Below are 25,163 nucleotides of genomic sequence, written 5' to 3'. Positions count from 1 at the left end.
AGAATTTCTCCAGAGATTTTTTCAATCATTACAGGTTTTTTTAGGGATTCTAATATCAATTCCTCTTGTGATTCTTTCATGGTGTTTTTTTTTTCATGATTAATTCAGGTGTTTTTTCCGGGATTCTTTCGGAGATGTATCCCGGGATTTTTTTAAGGATTCGTTCAGTATGTTCACCCTATTTGAAATTCTTTTAGAGATTACTCTAAGGTTCTTTTAGGGATTCCTTCAGGCAATTTCTGCCAAAATTCTTTCATAACTTTTCTCTCAGGATTTCTCAGGGATTTCTCTCGGGCTTCCTTCATAAATTCTTCCCTTCTATTCTATTAGGGTTCCTTAATTGAATCTTTTCGGTTTTTTTTGTCAGGGATTCCTATCAAGATTCTATATAGGATCCCCCGGGATTTTATTAGTATTTTTTCCAGGATCCCTTCCGATGTTCTTTCAGGAATTCCTCACAAGATTTACGTGGGGGTTTCTTGTTTTAAGTTTTTTTTTAGATTCCTCCGTTCATTCTTCCCGGACTCTCTTTAGGGATTTCTCTCTTTTGTTTCAGGAAATTCTTCGGAGATTCCTTCAATATTTTTTTCAAGAATGCTTTAGCAATTTCTTCAGAGATTCTTTCATAGACTCCTCACGATTTTCTGTACTAGATTTTCATGGACTCTTTATGAGATTAAGGCATTTTTCTCGAGAATCTTTCAGTGACTTCCCTGGAAGCCTTCAAGGATTCCCTAATTGTTTCTTCCCGGACCTCCTCAAGGGATTTCTGCTGGAATTCCTTCAACAATTCCTCCAGGATTCTGCCAAGGATTTCCCCAGGTTTCTTCTTTGGAATTCTGTTGGGATTCTTCTCGGGATTATTTTTATTTATTCCTCAAGGGATTCCTTAACAAACTTCTCCCGGGATTCTTTTAGGGATTATTCCGAGGATACCTATAAAATGATCGGCATTCTTTCGTGATTCCAAACATGATTCCATGAGCAATTATTTTTTGAATTCATCCCCGGATTTCTATAGAGATACCTCCTGGGATTTCTTCAGGAATTCTTCCCGAGATTTTCCCAGTGATACCTTACAGGTTTCTCCAGGGATACCTATATTATTTCCTCTTGAGATTCTTCCAGGGATTCCCATTATTCCTTCAGGGATTTTTCCTGGAATTCTTTCTAGGATTACTCCACGATTTTCACCGAGATCTAGTAATAGTCTAGTCATTGTAATTTATTGACAACCAAAACTTGCGCTGCCGTAACTCTCATATGACATGAGTGTTGCTTGGACCTGGCATTATTTCAGAAATTCCTCGAGGATATTCACCTCTCTCAAGATTCTTTCAGAGATTATTCCAAGATTCCTTCGGACATTCCAGCCAAGATTCCAACATAATTCTGCCTGGGTATTTTCTCACAATTTCTTCAGGGATTCCTCCCGGGCTTCCTGCATGGATTTCTACCAGAGTTCGTTCGTTGAGTTCACCCTCTATTGATTCTTTCAGTGATCCTTTTGGAAATTCCTCCCGGATTTCCTTTAGGAATTTCTACTGACAGCCTATCAAGGATTCCTCCGGGATTTGATTAGTAATTTTTCCCGGGTTTCTTCTGGAATCTTTCAGGTGTTTCTCCCGGAATTTGGCTGGGGATTTCTTCAGGGATTTCTACTTGATTTTTTTAGGAATTTCTTCAGAGATTCTTTTATAAATTCCTTCATTGATTCAACCAGGATTTCCTTAAGGGATTTCTCCAGAGTATATTTCAGAGAATCCTTCTGAGATTCTTCTAATGATTTTGCCAGGAAGCCATTCGGGATAACTTCAGAGGTTCTTCCATGGATTCCTTTCGAGATTCTTTACTAGATTTCTGCTGCAATTCTTCCAGGAATTCCTGCATAATTCTTCAGAGATTCCTTCGATTACCCCAGAGATATCCTGGAGATTCTTCAGAGATATCCTGGATTACTCCAGAGTTCTTTTGTTTCCGGGATTTCTGCCGGGATTACTCCTGGATTATTTCAAGGATTCCTTTTGGGATTTCTCCCGAGATTCGTCCAGGTGTTTCGAGGGATTTCTCTTAAGATGCTTTGAGGGATTCCTCCCGTGATTCCTTCCAATATTCCTACTAGGATTTCACCCGGGCTTTTAACTGAGACTAGATTCCTTGAGATATCTTTCCGGAACTTCAGCAAGGATTACAAAATGGTGAAAGGAAGTATGCATACAACTTGCCATGCATTGAGTTTAGGAAGACAATCATAGGAGAGTGTCAAAATAAAAATTGCAACGTTATTTATGAATACATTTTTAAGAAAAAGACCTAGAGCAGTTAGAATAAGATCAAATAAAAGTGGGAATAGTAAGAGAAAGAAAAAGTCTAATCGAAAAACATCTCCGTAGTGAGCAGTTATGTTTTTAATTCTTTTTTATTCTTTTTGAGTAGTTCTCATCTTTTTCACACGTTCAAACTCACTTTATTGCCGACGACTGTTTTGGGTACTTTCGTAGTTTTTTGGCATTCCAGTCTTTTCGGAGATCAAAAACAACTAAATGTCCAACGTTCGATCTTTATGGGATCATCCTCAGGGAATCAAATAAAATTGTTGCTTTTTCGTATAGAGGTTGTTTTTAAAACTGTTTACCGTCATTTGTTGTTTTTTTCGAATTTGTCCGTTTTTACTGTTCCGAAGAACTTTTCAATGCGACAGAAAGTTTCCATAGTAGTTCCATTAGAAAATTTCTGTAAGAATTTCAACAGAAGAGATCTCATTTCCAAACATTTGTCTTGAAATCCGATAATTAAAATGTAATACTGAGCATTTCAACCTGCAGATATTACCAATAACCTGGAAAAATAGGGAATGAACGCCCTGTTTAGAATGCAAGTCAGATAAAATCGCTGTTTTTTGAGAAATGTAAACAGTGCTTTTGAAAACGAAACAAGAAAAAATCAGAAACATGAAATTGTACGAAACTGCATAACACCACTCTGCGAAACTTGAATACTTTTTCAAATAGACATAGGATTTGCATGTATTATACGTTTATATGTAAATATTATCCGAGTAATGTTGTGTTTTTATATTTATGTTCTACTCAATCTCGGGACCTTAAGATCTCCATTATGAACTCAAATATGAACTCATACAAGCTAAAAACTAGAACTATTTGACATATTAAGCTAATGACTTTTTTTAGAGACTTCAAAATTCAGAGTCGGATGTTGTTTACTTTTAAATTCTAAATGTTAAGTAACGATTCGGGTATTGGTGTGGGATGCATGGTATTTAACCTTTCAAGCTTGCTGAGATTCAGAACCTGTGATATATTATTCTCGCCATTATGAAATAATCGTTAGTTCTCCACTATTCGGGACAGCTTAAGTGACTTTCAAATTGTTCTCTCATTTTAGCACCCGTACGTAGGTAGTCACCAACAATAGTTGCCGAGCTCGTCCATTGAACCCCATCGGGATAATTCAACTAATGCAAATATTCCAATCATTTTCCAAATCAATCAACTTTTAGCCACGCCAATGTTCTTCTGTAACCAAGAATCCATCTCAAAGCAAAAGAGGCAATAACTGACAATATCAACGCCCAAACATGATTCACGTCTCGAACCACCGCGCCGCGCCGGCAGCGAAGCAAGCCAAAAATTATAAACACAAACGTGTCTGTGGGCACTGAGCAAACAGCTCAAGTCGAAAACCAACAACAACAACAACGCCGAACGGACCAAATCAAAACAACGAAGAAAGCCGCGCGCAACTGATGGCGATGATGAAGCGGTTACCTACATGCCTGCGTTCAAGCTCAAGGGAAGGAAAGGGGAATCTTCCCGAAACACCGAAAGCTACGTCGCCGCGCTGGTCGTATGAGCAAATAACAGGTTTTCCCTCGTCGGCAGGTCGTCGACGGTACGGTGAGTCATAACCACGATGGTCTTGAGCCTTACCCCCTTCCACCACATGAACATCAGCGATAGAGATATCTGCTTCTGGAACTATAGGACTCATTGGGCCAGTCGGTGTGAGTCATATTGGAATGAGGATTGTCCTTGATTCTGCGAATGATCATTACGATCTGAGAGATCTTAGAACGAAATGCATAAGAAGATAGATCTTTCCGGTGTCATACACTCGCTGTTCGTAGGAGTAATGTCTGATGATGGTATATTTCAGAGTTAGTCATTCTTGTGGTGCAAAAGATCAGAACAGTGGAAGTAGCCGGGAAAGAGGTAACGCAACAACAGATAAAATTCGCAAAAATATAAATGCTTCTCGTAAGCCATTGAAACACGAAAAACGTCTTCAAATCCGACCATAATATCACAACCAATCTCACAAGGGAAGGTTACGATGGTGTCCCCCGGGGATTTCAACCTGACTATTTTTGTTGCATTCCACATGTGGAAATATGAATAAATCCAAAGCCTTTCGGGTGATGGGCCAGCGGTGTAGTCAGGAGGGGCCCTCAAAGGGGCAAATTATGCAAAATATAACATTATTGAAAATGCTCAAACGTCATCAAAATGCAAATTTCAATATGTATTGCAGTACAAACAGACAGAATATGCATAAATACATGCTTTCGTAATAAAAGTAATCTACCATAGGCGTTGCCAGGGTGAGATGGGTGACAAACAAGGTGATACATTTTTGTTAAAATAACTTCAACTGGTTCTTACCCTGGCAACGCCTATGGTAAATTAAATTTGATACGAAATCATGTTTTCATGCATATTCTGTCTGTTTCTACTAAAATACATTGTGAAATTTGCATTTTAATGACGTTTGAGCATTTTCAATAATGTTATATTTTGCATAATTTGCCCCTTTGAGGGCCCCTCCTGACTACACCACTGGCCCATCACCCGAAAGGCTTTGGATTTATTCATATTTCCACAAGTAGAATGCAACAAAAATAATCCGGTTGAAATCCCCGGGGGACACCATCGTAACCTTCCCTTGTCAGAGTTCCAAATGGAAGAAAAATACACGGCGTTGGGTAGGTTAGTTAGATATTCAAGAGAACCCAAAATAATCTTGCAGTTATAATCCTCAAGATCGGTGAACTCTACGACAGTCTATAACGAATATTGAACATCAAAATTTCCAAAAATATCAATAATAAACTTATTAGAGGTTAACTACAACCTGTTCTCTCACGAATGGAAAATGTTGCAGCTCTGTCGGTATAAGTTTGCAAGAAAACATTTTTACATACTTTTTTTCACACACATACAGAGCGGATCTGACTATTATGCAGAGGATCGGAGATTGAATCTCACTTCCAGGGTTGGAAAATGTCGCGAAATGCCATGGAAAAAATGTCATGACATTTTTAGTTACACCATTTCCTGTGTAAATTTCCGTCCGCAATCGTAAACCTTTACAGATACTGATAAGTAATGAACAAAAAACGGTGTCGTTTATTAACATTTCTTACTAGGGGCACTAAAATTGGCAAAATAACCAAATGACATTATTTTGACATTTTACCCCCAAATCACAAAAAGTTAGTTTTTCCATCGGCAATTTTTCCTCAACTGACATATTTTAGCTGGTTAGAAAAACAAAAAAATATCATCAAAACTTACCATTTCTCTCCGCAAAACCGCCAGCTGGGTGTCCAAGGTGGTTGGCTTCCGAATGCTGCTACTTCCGACCCCACTTCCTCCTCCCCCGCCTCCTCCTCCATTGCCACTACTGGATCCACTGTTTGGCGTTGCGGCGATACTGTTGCCACTGCTAATGGTGCTGACCGGCGATGGGGCCCCGCGCTGCGAAACCAACGACGCCATACTGACACTCTGCAGGTTGACCCCTAACGGGATGAACGGATTCGTCGGATGGTGATTTAGGGATGGAGGGAGTTGTTGTTGTTGCTGTTGTTGCTGCTGCTGTTGTTGAAGCATCTGCTGCTGGGAAGGTGGTGGAGGTGGTTGATGCTGTGGCGGTTGCAGCAGATGCTGATGATGAGATGACTGGTGGTGGTGTTGGTGCTGCTGCTGCTGAAGGAGATGGTGCTGCTGATGGACTTGAAGCTGTTGACCGGCTAAATCGAAACCACTGAGACTCTTTGGTAGCGGGGGCAGTCCCGGCAGGGACATCGTGATGCTACAGAAAAAAAAAAGAAAATGAGAAAATAAATAATCTAGGTGATAAGAAATACATGCTTAAAAAATAAAGTTGGAGATTCAGGTAAAATCCGCGATGGAAGTGCTAAAGGAATATTGGTTAAAGATCAATGTTGATTCCTTAAAAATGTTCAGAGATCTTCAGGGATCTCTAATCCAGGGATATTTGAAAAAAATCCAAATTATACTGGGAAAAACTTGAAAATTATAAGACACAGAATAATGATTAATTGGCAAATTGAGAGATGAAATTTAAAAAATATTGCGTTTTGGTGGGATACAAACCCACGACTCTGTATTTGTTAGACCGGCGCTCTAACCAACTAAGCCACAGAACAGGTAATGATTCTGCGGAATAGAAAGCCAAACTAATTCTGAGCCCACACCATGCACACTCTCTTTTTCACAATTCCACCTCTCTTTCGGCTTCGATTAAGTCGTACCAGCAAATTGGTACAAGTCTGCAAAGAGCAACATAGACAAATTGTAGTAAGTTATATTATTTATTTGTTTCAACATCTTTACATAGACAATACTGAGTCCACAATTCTACGCTACTCGTTTCGGTTAGTTGCTGCTTTTTTTTTCAAGCTTCGGGTACGTCATACACTCGCCAAATCACTCTCTACCTGTTAAGCCCATCTTATCTACTGTGCAAGAAATCCAGATAATCTTTGTGGAGTTGCTTTCCAGCATTCTTGTAACATGCTTCGCCTGCCTATAGATACCGTATGTCCTGAGAAATTCGATAGAAATTCTTCAGAAACTCATAGAAAAATCCATTGAAGCATCTCTAGAAGAATCCCAAAAAATATAGAGGTGGAAATGGTGAAATTTCTGGAGGAATCACTGGTAGAATTCTGGAAGGTATCTAGGAGGAATTCCTAGAGGCATCCCTGGTGAAATTCTGAACTGAATCACTAGTGGGATCCCTGGATATATCCCAGGTGGAATTCCTATAGGAGGAATCCCTAGAAAAATCTCAGGAAGAATTCCTGAATAAATCCTAGAAGAACTCTTAGTAGAATATCTAATTAAACCCATAGATAAGTTCCTTAAGGTGAAACATCAAGAAATCCCATTGCAATTTTGCATACAAACTTCAGAAGCACAAATCTGACGAACGAAGCATCGAACCAAGCCGCACTTGTCAATTCTGGCTTTGCTCACTTGCAAAAAGAAGGCAGCTTTTCCAAATCGAGAGCATTTGTTTACAAATTTTCAAGAATGGTGCTCTTGAAAACGTGAGTAGGGGTCCAAGTCGGCCATTGTGGCAATCATATTTGTATTCTCTAATATTTCTCCTTAAGTAATTCCTGCATAAATCCCTAGAGGAATTCTTAGAAAAATCACTTGTGGGATACTTATAAAACCCATTGTGGGATTCCAGGACAAATCCCTGATAGAATCACGAGAAGTCCCTAAAGAAAACTCTGGAGGAATCCTGAGACGAATTACTGGACAAAGCTGTGAAAGAATTCTCGGATAAATACCTAGTACAATTCCTGGAGTAATCCATTCAAGAACGAAAGCAACGTTGTGCGGCTCCGAGGTTGTGCGGCTAGTGTCACCAAGCTCTTAGTCGCATCGTGCTGTGGATCGCGGGTTCGATTCCCACCGCAGCTGTTAGGAAAAGTTTTCGGCTGTGCCACTACTGGGCGTTGCATGCTAGTCCGTTGTCTAGTGTCGTGCTTTCTTCAAAAAGCGAAAAAAGCTCACTGGAAGCATTGAACGTGCCCGTGTTCTTAATTTTTAATTTTAAAAACGTTGAAATGCAAATTAAAATGAAAACTATAGCAAACTCTCGTTATCACGATTGTATTATTGTTATTCATTTCTCTTTTAACCCTTGATGAAAGATAGTTTTGCCTGTTTGGCCCAAAAGCAATGATTAATACAGAGTTAAGAAAAAGGATTTATATGAAGATCACTCATGTAATCTGCACTTCGTTAGCTAATTTGGATGCAGGGATGCCTGATGTGAAAACATTTCATAAATTTGAAGACATTTCAACTTCTATGAAGACATTTTTTTTCGAGAAGATATAGAGAAGACAGACGTAAAAACTTGAAGCATTTGAAGGCAAATTAAAAGATAAATTGAGGGATGAATTTGTAAAAAAAAATAACCACTTGTTTTGGTGGGATTCGAACCCACGACTTCGTATCACAAGTCCGTCGCTTCAACCAACTAAGCCACAGAGCAAGTTTCGATTCTGCGGAATAGAAAGTCAAACTGGATTCGAAGCGCCCAAGTAATTAAAATTTCTCCGAGGTGCTTCCAAAGATTTCTTAAGAAATTCTTTCGAGAAGTCCTTCAAAAATCGCATCAGATTCCATTTTTAGGAATTTCCCAAAATGTCCAAAACAAAATGATCAATTTTTGCGCGCAGTGCTTGAGCGAAAGTTTTCGAAATCTAACAAATAGTAATTGAATACAGTTTCTACCAGGCCTCCAAAATGAAGTAGGCCTACTTCTCTGGGGAACAAACAATTCTCCACTAAAAAGATAATAACCAATCTGCGCACCATCATAGAGATCCCGCTAGGCCGATACTTGACCCGGGCACCACCGCAGCACCGCCCGCCCCGAACCTCTTCAGAAAAGAGCAATAAAACGGTCCACTTTTCCTTCCCCATTAAACGGTGCGAATGACTAGTAATTAAATCGACAAACAATTCCGCCTGGCTTTAAATTACCAAACAGTTTTCACACGACGACGCGACGGAACGGGGATCGAGCGCACCAAGGCCAACCACCGCCGAAAGGAAACACTGCGCAGAAGAGACGCCTTTTTTACGAATTTGCGCCCATTTCTCCGCTTGGCGTGCGCGATCGTTCAGTGCGATCCGAGGCCACACGGAATGCGTACATCCCGACCGATCGCACTGTGGGTTGCTTCGGAGAAATAGACGGTAAGAATATGGATAAACCAATGCTAAAATGTTTGAAAGTAATTTTGTAAGGTTCGTGTATAAAACATATGAAGCATGGGTTTTACAGGTCATGAACAATTCTAAAGTCTTCAAACTTCACTGAACAAATGAGCATTGAACTATACGGAAAAGATTTATTGAATGTGAGCTAGTTTCTAAAGGATGATTTAGTCCAGAGACTCTTGCACAGATTTCCAAGAATCCGCGAAGTAACATAAAAGTAATAGTACCGAAATCAAAAGTCGTTCAAACTCAACTTTCGATTTCTGACCATCTGAACTCCCACAGTGCTTAGAGAGGAGATGCTGCAGCATTCCGAAGTGACCCACATCGGTAAACGTCAGTGAGTGCGTCGCTCCTGAGCCAGCCCCTCCCGCAGTTCAACCGGCGAAGCATCGTCGTCGACGGGTTAACGAACGACCCTAGAACAGTGTTCACGATTCAGCCTTGTTCACGTCACTCTACACAGTCTACAGTACTCTTCAATCAAGCTCAAAATTGCCAAACAGTTCTATAGGTACTCCATACTACATTCAACAACATCAACGCCTTAAGTACGCCAACCGCCGGCACTGTTGAAATGCGTATCGAATCGATGCGAAAAAAACGAATCATGTTTCGATGGGAAACCGGCAAACCAAGTAGGTAGGGTAGGTACTTACTCCATCAGCACCCGATGTGGTTGGTGGTGGTCATGTCCAAAGACCACTGCGCAGCCGAAAAAACATGGACCCGCTCGTGAAGAAATTAGTAATGCGAGCGCGGCTCTTCGATCCGGCAATCAGTCAGTTAGTCAGCTAGTGAGTCAGTCTGTCGGTAGGTAACCAGACCGAAGAAGTTTATCGTTATACAATTTAATATTCTTTTTTATATCGATTGAATTGCCAATGCACAATGGGTCCAGAGCCGTGTTTACGAAGACAAAAATGTTTGTGCCTAAACCATAAGTTTTAGATACATGGTGTCTTTGGGAAACTTTCTTCTTATTTTTCGACCTTTTTTCTCATTATTGTGAAATTAGGGTGGTCCCTCTAGTTTCGCGGATCCAAACATCTGCTTTTTAATAGTTTTATGTACGTTCACAAAATGTTCTACAAAGTTGTAAAAGAACTTATTTAGAGCAAGTTTGCCGAAGAAACCATTATTCTATCTCTTATGGTTCCTAACTTATAATTTTTTAACAGATTCATGTTAGGGTGATCCATGAATTTTAGTTTTCCTGAAATAACTTTTAATTCGTTCGTTTCTCGTAAATACTTCGTTCCAAGCACTTTTAGAACTATCAACGAGGCATATTTTTTCCAAAGAGCTCAAAGTTCTAACTCTCATAGTTAAAAAGATATTGGCATTTTTCTTCGAAAAATCACTTTTTTTCAAAATGTCATATCTCAAAAAGGAGCAAATGGATTTTCAATCTACCGGTTGCATTGGAAAGATCATATTCTGTTCTATTTATGGTGAAAAAACTGTAGGTACCTTTTTTGTTTAAAGCTTTTTATTGAATTTTAAAAATACGATTTTTTCATGGAAAAGTAGTTGTAACTTTGAAAATCGATGAGATACAAACTTGGCGTCTTCGACAAAATTGTGAGTTTTTGGCTGCTATTAAAGTGCCCAGAACAAAGTATTGCGAAAAAATCAACACAAAAAATTATATTGAGTAAAAACAGATTTTCATATGGAAAGCGGAAGAATTTCAGCAAACTCGACTAGTCTTTGTTAGATAGATCGAAGTTACCATGTCGAAAATATTTAAACTTGCTTATAATCCATAATTCGTCAATGAACTCAAATTAAAATGTGATTTTGAGCTGATTTCCATCAATTTAATTTCAATTTCATCACTTCAATGTATGGATAGTGAAAATGTCAATCACTAGTATATGTTTAGGTTTACGTAAAAGCCTATCAAAGTTACATGATTTACAATATCTTATTAACATTGTGCCTAAATGGTGATGACAGTATAAATAAACATTGGTTCTACAATGAAATGGATGACCATTTACCAAGCTACTTTGATCTATCTAACAAAGACGAGTTGAATTTGCTTGAAATGTGTCATTTTTCATATGAAAATCTGTTTTTACTCAATATAATTTTATGTGTTGATTTTTTCGCAATACTTTGTTCTGGGCACTTTTATAGTAGCCAAAAACTCACAATTTTGTCGAAGACGCCAAGTTTGTATTTCATCGATTTTCAAAGTTACAACTGCTTTTCCATGAGAAAAATCGTATTTTAAATAGAACAGAGTACGATCTTTCCAATGCAATCGGGAGATTGAAAATTCATTTGCTCCTTTTTGAGATATGACATTTTGAAAAAAAAGTGATTTTTCGAAGAAAAATGCCAATATCTTCCTTACTATGAGAGTTAGAACTTTGAGCTCTTTGGAAAAAATATGCGTCGTTGATAGTTCTAAAAGTGCTTGGAACGAAGTATTTACGAGAAACGAACGAATTAAAAGTTATTTCAGGAAAACTAAAATTCATGGATCACCCTAACATGAATCTGTTAAAAAAATTATAAGTTAGGAACCATAAGAGATAGAATAATGGTTTCTTCGGCAAACTTGCTCTAAATAAGTTCTTTTACAACTTTGTAGAACATTTTGTGAACGTACATAAAACTATTGAAAAGCAGATGTTTGGATCAGCGAAACTAGAGGGACCACCCTAATTTCACAATAATGAGAAAAAAGGTCGAAAAATAAGAAGAAAGTTTCCCAAAGACACCATGTATCTAAAACTTATGGTTTAGGCACAGACATTTTTGTCTTCGTAAATACGGCTCTGGACCCATTGTGCAATGTGTGTTCGGCGTTGTTAGGGTTGGTTAGATATGGTTGCGGTGTGTGGTTTATATTATGATATCCATCTTGGCTACTAAATGGGCAGTTTTAACACACATTTTGTACGGATCGTTGAATGAAAGAGGCGATAAATGCTGAAAATGGTGCTTAATTTTTAAAGGGGTAGAAACATATATTGATGATGCTTTTAATAGATGTTAGATTAAACAGTATAACGTACTCAATGGATATGGCAGATCACACGACCTTGATCCAGTATGAGAAAGAACAAACAAAACAATGAGGACAGATAGGACTAGCAGGAAGGACAGAAATGATAAAACAGGCGAGGCAGACAGAGCAGACAGACAAAGATATGATAAATAGGACAGACAGGAGATACAGCACAGATAAGACAGACGGGTTACAAAGGACTGGCAGGAAAGATAGAAAGGACAAGACAGATTGGACAGATAGGATAGACAGGAGAGATTGATAGGACAGGCAGGACAGACAAAACAAACAAGGACAGTACAAGACAGAAGACAGACAGCATAGACAGACGGGGTTGACAGTACAGACATGACTGTCACAGGAAGGAAAGAAATGACAGGACAAACTGGACTGAAGACAAGATAGATAGGGCAGACAGGACAGAAAGAACAGACAGGCTAGATAGACAGACAGGTTAGAGAACAGATACGACAGACAAGATAGACGAATACACAGAACAAGATAGGACAGAAAATACGTGACAGATAGGACATACAGGACATTCGCAAAAAAAAAATCCGTTCCGATATACGTGCACATAAACTTTTTCCACCAGTACGTGGATATAACACTCCTTTACCAATCCCCGTTTAAAAATATAGTATATTTGATTCTTGATAGCTTGGGGAACCACACGTCGATTAACGCCAGTTTCGACGCGGCGGCGCACACCTCTAGACCGCACACACGGGACGGGAAGTAGAAAGAACAAATAGGGCAGACAGGGTACACAAAACAAGATAGGACAGGCAGGACAGATAGGGCAGACAGGACAGATAGGACTGACAGTACAGACCGGACTGTCAGGAGAGAAATGAACGACAGGGAAGAACGAACAGACAGGACAACCAGAATATAAAGAAGAGACAGGACAGATAGGACAAACAGGACAGATTGCAGATACATTAGAGATAGGTCAGACGGACAGGACAGAGGGTAGACAGAATAGACATGACTGACAGAAAAGACAAAAAAGACAAGACAGACAGGGCAGACCGGACAGACATGACCGAAAGGAAAGATAGGACAGATAGGGCAGCCAGGACACACAGGTCAGATAGGAGATATATGGCAAATAGAATAGACAGAACATACATGACTGGCAGAAGGAGCAGGTTTAAGTGTAGAATTAGCGTTATGTTAAAAATATACGTAAATAAAAACAAAACAAAAAAAGGAGCAGGATGTGGGGCAGACCGGAAAAGCAGGACAAACAGATCAGACTTGACAAACAGGAGAGATAGGACAGACAGGACATACTGGACAGGTAGGGCAGACAGGACGAACAAAACAGATATGGTAGACGAGACCAACAGGACATGATAGGACAGACAAGACACACAAGAGAGACAGGAAATACAGGATTGGCAGGAAGGAAGGACTAAAACGAGATAAGAACAGAAAGAACAGACTCGAGAGACACGAAAGATACAACAGGAAAGACAAGATCAACAGGACAAATAGGATAGGTAGGACTAAGAGAAGAGACAGGACCGATAGAATAGACTGAATAGATTGGAGAGACGACAGATAGGACAGATATGAAAAACAAGATAGACATGATCAATATAACAGATGGTATAAGCAGGAGATACATGACATATTGGACAAACAGTACAGTCAAGACAGACAGTACCGATAATACTGACAGGAAATATGAGACAGACATTACAGTACATACAAGACAAATAGGACCGACAGCAGGACAGACATGACAGTCAGAGCAGACAAGTCAAACAGAACATACAGAACCAGCAGAACAGACAGAACTGGCAGGACTGACAAGACTGATAGGACCAGCAAGACTCTGACGGGACTGAGAAGACTAACAGGACTGACACGACAGACAGGATAGATAGGACATACAGGATAAACAGGACAGAGAGGACAGACATGACAGAAAGGATAGAGAAAAATCTTAAAGAAATTTATTTCTGTTGGTTGTTTTATGTTTTTGTGAGTATTATGAAATTCTCTGAACATATTTTTTAGAAAATCTGTAGCGGCAGGCATTTGGATCATCTTGAGTTTTGATCCACCATATTGAAATTTATGATCACTTATTTTGAACTCCGAAAATCTTCACAATATCGCATCAAGTACATCCATAGTATAGTTTTAGAGTATAGAGTATAGTATAGAGCCTAAAACTCCATAAAACAGCTGCCATCTTGTACTGTACAAGACATCGATTTTCAACATCTGCTTGTCGAACCCGTTCCGGAAATATCCATATTGCGTGGGATTCCATGGATTTGCAGAAACCGGAAGCCGCCATCTTGGATTTCAAAATTGCGTCGGACATTTACAACATCAACTCGTCGAGCCCGGTTCGATAATACTCACATGGATTTTTAAAAATTATTTTGGCAATTTCATGAAATGGTACGTTTCACCCCTCCCTCCCCAAAGTCCTCCAGAAATCCTAACAATACTACATGAATTCCAAAAATTCGCCGGGAATGCCGAGAATGTCTGTGTGAATCCTGGACATTCTCCGGGAATCCTGATAACATCCAACATGGGACAGCTTATGCTGAAAAATTCGACATGGGACAGCTTATGCTGAAAACTGAAACATGGGACAGCTTATGCTGAAAATCTCGCATGACATGGGACAGCTTATGCCGATAAAATCCCGAAATTTGCTAGATTTATCGGCATTACAGTCCCACCAGAGTTTTTATTTAAAAAGTTAAAGTAAATTTAATACCTATGAAATTTTTGGTTCATACTTCAATGATAAATACCAATTCTAACGCTCTCCTGATGAATTCACTTTGATTTTTTATTACACTTGTTCGTAGAGAGGGAAACAAGGCTGGAACTTAAAACGCGTTTTTCTCGGTTTGCTGTTTTGTAACATGGGACAACTATGCTGCACACGGCAGTACAATGATCTGATATCTTAGATTTTGGACCGCCATATTTGATTTTCGCAGTAACAATTCTTGGGCTTTGAATGTATCTCTCATAATAAAAATAGCATTATTAACACAATTGCATAGATCTCATATCACTTCAATGGTTATTTTTAAACATCAGACTTATTTAGTTAAAAATTTAAATTTTTGAAAATTCTCAAATAAAAATAAAAACATTATTTTGTGGCATTTCTTAATAAGTTTCTTCTGGGTTTTTTGCAGAAGGCGCTCTAAAAAATTTCTCCTCAATGATAAGATTCTAGCAGCAATACTTTCACATGTTGAAAAACCTGTGGAAATTATGTTAGGTGTCTCGAATATTTTTTTATTGCTCTAGGTAATCTCAAACAATTCCGCAAGGTTCTTCTTATTCTTCTTCTTCTTCTTAATGGCTTTATGTTCCCACTGAAACTTGGCCTGCCTCTCTTCAACTTAGTATTCTTTGAGCATTTCCACAATTATTAATTGAAGGGCTTTCTTTGCCTGCCATTGTATGAATTTGTACATTGTGAGGCAAGCGCAATGATACACTATGCCCAGGGAGAAAATTTGCACGACCGGAACGGGAAGCGAACCCGCTGTCTCCGGATTGGCGATCCATAGCCTTAACCACTAGGCTAACTGGAGATCCTGAGATAGCACTAGCTAGGGTTAGGGATAGCTGATATGGTGATACAGTACCGTGATTTTCCCACTGGAACTCACTCACTTTGGCAACGCAAGGTTATCTCTCAGAATTCAGGGTTTCAGCCATGGATTCCTGCAGGAATTGGTATTTCTTTAAAATTTCAATCTAAATTTTACCCTAAAAATTCTTTTTAAATTCCTCCAGGAGTTTCTTCTGAGATTCCCTCAGGTGTTCCTCCGGCATTTTCTTCAGAGGTTCCTAAGTGAATTCATAACAGCATTTTTTCAGTAATTTCCACACAAATTCCTTTTCTGCCTGACATTTCTCCAAAAGTTCTTTCTGGGATTCCTCCTGAAATTCTCCTCCCCTTGCTCATCAGAGTCCTTTTAGGATCCATCAGAGAGCTTCTCTTGGTATTGGAATCCTTTTGAGATTAGTCAATGAATATCTCCCTGAGTTCCTTCTGGGAATTCTGCAGGATCTCTTTTGGGATTCCTCCAGAGCCCCTCTTGGAATTCATCCATGGCTTCCTCCTTCGGTTTGTGTGTGATTTCCTCCAGAATCAACTTCGAAATTTCTCCAGGAGAAATTCCTTCTGGATGGAATAAGAATAGAAGATCACCAACGCTCACACACTGAAGATGCCTGCTAGTCCCCGGCAGATATCTCATTGATTCTTTGTGTGAGTGTAGCTGGTCTGGCGACACTGGAGTAGCATCTACGGGCGGTCAATAAAGCTCAGCTCAAGCTCAATTCCTTCTGGATGGAATACTTGAAGCGATCGCAGACAAACACTTGTAGGACTTTCTAAAGAAGCTGCTGCAGAAATCCCTAGAAGAAATAAAAAAAATCTGAAGGAATCCACAGAAGCGAATTCCTCGAGGAATCTCCATAAGGAATTGATGGAATTGCTGGAAGAATCCCCAAAAGGAACACCAGTGAAGTTTTCCTTACACAAAAATGCAAAAAAAAAATCTAAAAACCAGACTATATTATCCGGGTGATTCAATTAACCGGGTGAAATTCGGATAATCCAGTCCGACCTATATTCAATGAACGCAGCACTTGACAAAACATTAGAGCAAATAAGTTTGTGCTAAATATTTTATCAACGGCTGCTTTGACAAATAAGTTTGCCAAAATTTAACGAAACAAATATTTGCCATTATGACAAACAGTGTAATGGCACCTTTAATGGAATTTCTGAAGTGTTTCTTTAAAAGCTTCTTCCAGCCATTCATTTGATTCCTTAACGGAATTTCTCGAAAAATTTCGTCTGGGGACACACCACAAACCCCAATGGTTTCCCTCAGATTCATAAGTGGATTCCTCATGTTGATTTCTTCAGGATTTCCTCTGGTAGTTCCTTTGGGGATTCCTAGAACAATTTAGTCTGTGATTCCATAGAGAATTCCTTCCAGCAGAAATTTCAAAAACAAAATCCAGCAGAAATTTCAAAAACAAAATTCGCAACATGAACTCCCGCAGGAATTCCAGAAGGAACTCCTAGAGAAACTCCTGGGCGAATCTCAAAAAGATTCAAATGCTGGAAGGATCTCTTCGACGAATTAAAAAAACTCCAGAAAGAATCCCAGGCCCAGGGAACTTCTGGAGAACCCGAGAAGGAAATCTTGCAGAAAGCTCATAAGTATTGTAAGAATTTTTAAACGAATCTGGTAAGAATTCGCGCAGGAACTTCTGAAGAAACCTCACAATAGAGTCCTGGAGGAATTTCAACAGGATCTTTGCGGCAAAACCTAGAACTTCTCCAGGAATAACCATTTCTGGTTTTGAAGGGCTTCCCGTAAAAACTCCAGATGGAATTTGAGAAAGGACATGTGGGTTAATCATAGCAGGAACTCCTGGAAAATCCCCGAGTTTATGAACTATTTCAGGAATCCAAACAAATACTTCCCATCAAATTCCAAGAGCGGAATTGTACGAAATTACTTAGAGGAAACTCAGAAGCATGCTTTGAGGAAGAATTCCCTTCCCCCAATTGTAGTTGAGGGGCCCAGAATCAAAGAAGTGTAAGTGACCATTTTGTCGATTTTGAGTTGAGCAAATCAAAAAAATCTTCAGATTTCAAGCTCTTAGGAAATTTTTTAAGATTGTTTTTACGATGTTTAGAAAAATTACAATAAATCGTTGAAAATTGGGTCGATTTTGAAACTTCATGCATTTTGTATGAAATCCCAAATGAACTCCGGCAGAATCCCCAGATGAAGTTCTATTGGATTCTTCGGAGAAACTTCAGGAGAGATTCCAAGAAGAACTTCTACGAAAACAAAAGAGGAAACCCTTGGCATAACCTCATAACTTGTGGAGGATTTCGCAACAACTATGTACTTAAAAAAACAAGAGATTTCTTAACACATTGAGTAACACTTTGCTCAATAAACATTGAGTTACTGCTAATTCTACTGATTGTATGTTCGAAGAACAATTTCTAGCCACTAAAATTGAACAAGCTTTAAAAGCTCATTATGAAGCTGGTAACAGGTGAGTGTGTAGATCGAATATGCTAGATAATGTGTGTGGTGCTTGACACCAGCGTGATGTGTCAGAGTTAACAAGCATTCAGGTAGCTATGCCCACGGGAATCCTGATGAACCATTACTTCTTCTTCTTCTTTATGGCTCTACGTCCGCACTGGGACTTGGCCTGCCTCGCTTCAACTTAGTGTTCTTTGAGCACTTCCACAGTTATTAATTGAAGGGCTTTCTTTGCCTGCCATTGCATGAATTTGTATATTGTGATGCAAGTGCAATGATACTCTATGCCCAGGGAGTCGAGAAAATTTTCCCGACCGGAACGGGAATCGAACCTGCCGTCTCCGGATTGGCGATCCATAGCCTTAACCACTGGGCTAATTGGAGACAATTGATGAACCATTAATAAACCTTAAAACTCAATAGGATCTTTTTATCGAATTGAGCTTGAGCATGCCGCTCTCAATGGGCACCTTCGATAATTCCAAACAACATTAAGTCAATAACGGCGCTGGCCACGTTCTTACGGATATCAAGGAAAGAGAAGAATGTTAGTATGATGCCCAAGGAAGGCAAGAAACTTTCCTTTACGAAAAGTTCCAGATCTTGAATCAAACCCGTCACCCTCAGCATGGTCATGCTGAATATCCACGCCTTTGCAGGAATGAACATATAGTCTCTCAGTACACTTTAATGTACAAGACCGGTAAAAAACAAATCATCACAGATATTCGATTTGAAGCAATGGAATGGCAATTTATTGTTATATTGCAAGTCATTGCAACAATTGGATTTAAACTGTTCGATCAAAATTGCAATCAATCAGTCGATAAGGAAATGAAGAATTAAACTACTTATAGCTTAGAATAAAGATCAAGGTACACCAAAAAATTGAAAATGATGAGATAATGCATCAAATTAATTGCTCTGGAATAAATCATATAATTATTTTAGTGTTAATCCTTTATGCAAATAACCCTACCACAGACTGTGGTCCACAGTAGTTACCCGTCATTCAATTTTGCTCATCTGATGATGGATGATCATGCCAATTATCTCGTGATTTAAATGATCCGCTTTTAATTCGGCCAGTTTACAGCCAGAACAAAACGCACCGTTACCGAACACCGCCACCATAAACGCATGATGCCAACGGCACTATTAAATGACTTATATGATTGCCTCTCAAAGAACATTAAATCCCCCTACGCCGTCGTCGGCCGCGGTGTTCTACCGTAATTCAACGCTGCCACCAGTCACGTTTCCACGTCGGCCCGCGACGACGACATTGAACTGTTCAACTGTTCGACAATTCAGGGAGATAATTCTATAACCATAATGATCGTAAAATTGCCACACATATTATATTGATGCGGGACGCAAATTGACAGCTCCAGCTGGGTCCCCCGCTACGAGCTCCTGCATCCACCGCTTGAAACAAAGCCGACGACGCAGCGGTAGTCGGGCCGGGCGGGGGGTTGTCCCAATTAAGTCACGATTTGCGGTTCACCGTGCGCACGGGGTCTAATGTGGTCCGTTTTTCTTTTTTTTTTTGTGCTCCTGACTTTCGGATGTTGTTTTGACCGCGTTGAACTCACTCACTCACCGATTGGTGATTGTTCCGAGCCGCCGCCATCGCCGATTATAGTGCCATGATCGCGCGCAAATTGGTGCCAGCCATCATAGGCACAGCAGCATGGCAGTAGGTAGGAGCCTGTATCTATCCAAGCGCATACGCAAATCAAGGCCTTATTAAATCGTTTGTGCGAGCGTGCACTTGAAAATCGGTGTACGAAATTGAGCGACGGCGACGCTGACGTCGGTGGGCAGGGGTTTGCAACTGGGGAATTTCGACACAACTGCCGGGATCATGTGAGTCTGTACTTCTTCCAACCTGCAGAAGCAGATAAACTTATTAGACCGGTCAATCGGCTTAGACGGCAGCTAATCGTTGCATGACGCAGAATCATGATTTTATCATGACATCCTTGATGACATCTCTCTTTACAGAAGCAGATGTGAAGCATTCGGTGAATATTTCCACTCTTGTGCTTCGTTCTCTGGCAGGAGACTCTGATGAAAGCTGTTCAGTGTTCGGTGGCTTGGCAGCTGGAGAGCATGCAAACTCAACGCATCGCGTAGGCATTCGTTAATTATTTTCGGTTTTGTACTGTTTTCGCTGGTGGGAAATTCAGTGTTGACTAGCGTTGACAGCGTTTGTTCGAGTTCGTGCTTGGTTCGCCATCGTGAAACTCAGGAAATCTAGCAGTCATTCATTGGTGTCCTTGGTGGGTATGCATTAAGATTCGGTAAGCTGGTAGTGAATTCTGCATGAAAGCTGTGTTAAACCGGCGTCCGAGAGAAGTGGATGCACATAAATTGGTGAGCTCGTTTCATGCCATTGTTTTATTGTGAAAATTTAGTTGATACTAATTCAAACACAATATTAGGTTTGCAAATTTTACAAGGTATGTCAAATCAAATGAAGTTTGCTGTGTAAAATTTCTTGATCATTTCGGTTAAGAAAAATAATGCACTTAAGTCGAATTACTTGAGCGATTCAGATTGAGGTGCATACGTAGCATTACAGAAGAGTGCTCCATGGTGCTATAGGATGATGCAACTTATCAGTATTGGTTCAACAATCCGTTGATTACGCTTTCAGATCATAAGGCCATCACTCGTGGAAGTTCTTGGAGGCCCCAATACATCTTTGGAAACAAGTTCTTTACAGAAAAATGTTTTATGGAACTGTAGGATGTTGCACCGTATCAGTAAAGTAACTACAATCCATTGATTACACATGTAGATCCTAAGGCCATTACTCGCGGAAGTTCTTGGATGACCTAGAACATATTTGAATGCTAGTTCTCACAGAATAATGCTCCGTGGACCTGTAGGATATTGCACCGCATCAGTAATGGTACAACAACAAAATAATTACGCTTTTAGACCATAAGACTTTCACTTGCAAAAGTTCTTGGAGGACCCACTACATGTTTGGAAACTAGTTCTTTACAGAACAATGCTTGATGGACCTGTAGGTTGTTGCACCTTATCTGTAATCTAACAACAATCCATTGATTACACTTGTAGATCTTAATGTCATAACTCGCGGAAGTTCTTGGATGACCTAGAACATATTTGGAAACTAGTTCTTTACAGAACAACGCATCATGGACCTATAGGATGTTGAGGAATATATCAACAACCTATTTGTTATGCTTGTAGATCGATAGATAGACAAAAGCCTCAATAAAGACTGGACTCGAAAAAAATGAGACACAAAGAATAATGTATAACTTTTGATTGCGTGCACAAAAATAGCTGATTTTTTGACCAGGAATAGTACATTATGTGTAGCTAATACCATAAAAATTTCATCAAAATCGGTTAAGTTTAGACGGAGATATCGTCGAAACAAGAGACTTACCATTTGAGAATCTTGGGCCAAACAAACACTTTAAAAAATATCACATTTTTTACCTAAAACTGTAGAGCCAAAAATACTGAACCGATTTCAATGAAAAATTTTCTGTACAAAAAGTATGTATGTAGATGTATTGTGTCAAAATTTCATTCAATTTGATCTAACCTTTAAAAAGTTATAGCCATATATGTAGCACTACGTCACAATAAGCAGATGTGGTTTTTGGCATAGTGACATTCAAACTGCTCTAACTTTTAAAATGTTCAATCAAAATGGTTGAAATTTTCACTGAGAACAGATTAACACAACGATTTTACACTGTCAAAGTTTCAAAAAAATCGGGACAGTGTTGCCAATACTACAGTCAAAATAATGCACACCGATTTGAAAATGTTAAAAAATGCTCAAAATTTTAAAACCCCGTTTTTTTTTTGTTTGACTTGTAAAAAAAAGTACTGAACCGATTATAATGAAATTTTCACCACTTATTATGACTTACTTGAAAAACTAACAGTCAAATTTTCAGACGTTTTGATGAGCTAACAACCAAGTTATAGCCGAAACAATTTTTAAAATGGAAGCCCAAAATTTCCAAAATCACATTTTATTGTATCGACAATATTTGCGCCAATACTGAACCGATTTTGATGAAATTTTTAGGGCATCAACTACACATAACATGCTATTCCTGGTAAAAAAATCAGCTATTTTTGTGAACGCAATTAAAAGTTATACATTATTTTGAGTGTCTCATTTTTTTCGAGTCCAGTCTTTATTAGCGAGAATTCATGGAGGACCAGAAAGATAACAAAAAAAACCCATTGATTACGTATGTATATGTGCTGAAGCTTTCCTGGATTACCTCTGAGCCTTTTCATTCCTTGTGGGGTATCTAAGTCACTGCGACCTGTTGTTAGGTCTCTTGTTTCTTGTTAGGTACTCTTGTGTTATTTAGCTATATCAAGTTGACGTATTACCATTGGTGTTAATAATAATCAAACCTTGACTGTAAACCTGATCCCAACACGATGCAACAGTTCGAATGAATTGTACTACCGCATTGGGGTTTGTTCTCCATACATCAAGGGGTTCTATCAGCCTCCTTCGAAGAACCTAACCTCTGAGCCTTATGCCTTACCCAAACAAATCCGAATATCCTTTTGAACACTTCGTGACAGTCTCCTTGATCCTTCCCTTCGGCCGTCTAAACTGTTCTTAACACCCCAAAATATCCTCGGGTACCTTCCTTGAAACCAGTATGCACTCCCCTCCCTCAAACCCTTCAACTATCCCTTCCGGGAATTCCGTCTTAGTGAATTCTTTACAATTTCCTAGGCAGATTCCTAGCTAAACATCAGTTTGTTTAATGATTGAGGTTTTGATTGGCCTGTCTGACAACGAATGATACAATTTCCAATCCAGATTTCATTTTCAAAATTTTTCCAGAGATTCCATTTAGAAAATTTTCCTTGGATTTAAAAAAATCAAAGAATTTCTGCAGAAGTACCTTCAGCAATTCCACTAGAGTGACCCTTAGGAATTTCATTAAGAATTCTTCCGGAAAATTTTCCATGCTTCAGAAATTCTTCCATGGATTATTTCAGAAATTTCTCAAGGAATTCTGTCAGAAAGCCATCCACGGATTCCAGACATTACAGCCATTTTTTTAAGAAAAACAAAAGTTCAGAATTCTTTCAGATTTTTTTTTTCAGATTTTTATTCAAAAAAAAACTTCCGAAAATTCCTTCAGAATTTTTTTTTGGTGCATTATATTTCTTTATAAATTTTCCAAAGAATTGCTACAGAGAACCTTCAAAATTGTATCCATTGATTGCGTAGAAAGTTCAAAATTTGGGTCACACAAAAATTGTTCATTTTCAACCTTCTTCCTCCCTATGTCACACTTTTTGTATGGGACCTCTGAAACTTGTGTATGGGTTCTCACACCTTACTGAAGCCTCTCCTTCCGCAAAGCGTGACAATTTAGGAAAATTCCCCTTTATTAATAACTCCAGGAATTCCATTGATAAAGTAATCTAAGGATTATTTTAGGAATTCCTCCATCGGTTCCATTTTTCAGGTAGTGTTCAAAAAATGTCTGCATGGAATGTCTCCGGGAATTCCTCCCGAAGTTCTTTCATGATTATTTTTCTGAGTTTTCGCAGAGGAGCTTCAGGAGCTCCTCCACATATTCCTCCATGATTTCCATAGGAAATTCCTACAGGATCTCTTTCAAGGATAACTTCAAGAATTAATACTCAGAATCTATAACAAATTCAATAATTTCTTCATGAATATTTCCTAGAAACTTACACAGAAACTTCTTTGGAAATCTGATTTTTCTAGGAATCTTTACAGAGGTTTAACTGTTTCTCCAGATATTCTTTCAGGGATTAATTTACGTTCACGAATTTCTCCGGTAATTATTTTAGCTAATCCTACCTTAAATTTTGCTAACGGGTTTCTCCAGGATTATTTCTATATATTTATTTAAAAAAATTGAAATTCCACTACGAGTACCTCAAGGAGTTTTTCCAGAAATTTCTCCATGAATTTATTCAGCAACTACATCTAAAATTTCCTCAGGGATTTACCTGGGATTCTTGCAGATATGAGTCATGGTATGCTTTAGGAATATATCCAGTGATTTCCACAGGAATTAGATCGAGGGTTTGCTGCTCAAAAACTTTTCCATGGATTATTTTCAAACCAAAAATCTTCCGATTCCTTCTGAAATTCTTTCGGAGGTTCCTCCAGGAATCCCTCAGGTGTTACTGAAGAAATTTCTAGAATGGCTCGTTTTGGAATATCTCCCTCAGTCCTTTCAGAAATATTTTCTGAAATTGCTCCAGAGATTATTCCAGGATTTTTTTTCCTAATATTCTTCCATGGATTTTTACACAAGTACTTCAATGAAATAACATAAAAAATACTAGAATAGCTCTTCAAGGGTTACCTGAAGGCATTTATAAAGGAATCCCTGGAGAATTTCTGGGAGATTCCCGAACAAAATTCTCTGCAACAAATTCTGAAGTAATCATTGGAGAAGTTCCTGGAGGAATTCCTGGAAAATAACTGGAGGAACTCCTTGATATTGCTGAGGAGAAAATCTTAGAAGATATCTATGAAAAACTGATCAAGGAATTGAAGAAAAAAATCCTGGAGGAGTTTTTGAGAAAATCCCTGAAAGGATTTCCAAAGGCCACCTTGCTTTGAAGATTTTTTTCTAAGTTTAACCATCCTTCATCAATTCCTTCTGAAAAATTTTCAGGAATTCTTCCAGAAATATCTCTAGAGTCTCCTTCAGTAGTTTAATAATTCTTCAAGAATGTCAGCAAGGCATTTCCTCAAAAAAAAATCCATGGATATTTTTTTTTTTCAGAATTTTCAAAACAATTTCATCTTATACATTCTGAGATTCTTTCGAAGGTTCCTCCTGGAATCCCTTGGATAATTTCGTCAGAGATTACTGAAGAAATTTCTAGAAGGTTTCTTTTTGGAATTTCTCCTGCAGTCCCTTCAGAAATATATTCTGGTATTCCTTCAGTGAT

General features: G+C 38.9%; 1 protein-coding gene across 2 annotated transcripts in view; it reads right to left on the bottom strand.

The window, feature by feature from the left end:
• The window catches only part of LOC109421539 (GATA zinc finger domain-containing protein 11), a 321,415-nt gene that overhangs the window by 265,664 nt on the left and 30,588 nt on the right, over positions 1–25,163 (bottom strand). For both annotated transcript variants that reach the window (XM_062849675.1, XM_062849676.1), the window contains exon 2: positions 5,595–6,114. In XM_062849675.1, the coding sequence (XP_062705659.1) occupies positions 5,595–6,114 (520 nt within the window). The remainder of the gene's footprint in view (positions 1–5,594; positions 6,115–25,163) is intronic.

Source organism: Aedes albopictus, chromosome 2, assembly GCF_035046485.1.
Source record: "Aedes albopictus strain Foshan chromosome 2, AalbF5, whole genome shotgun sequence".
Taxonomy (NCBI): domain Eukaryota; kingdom Metazoa; phylum Arthropoda; class Insecta; order Diptera; family Culicidae; genus Aedes; species Aedes albopictus.
This window is presented reverse-complemented; position numbering and strand designations above follow the sequence as displayed.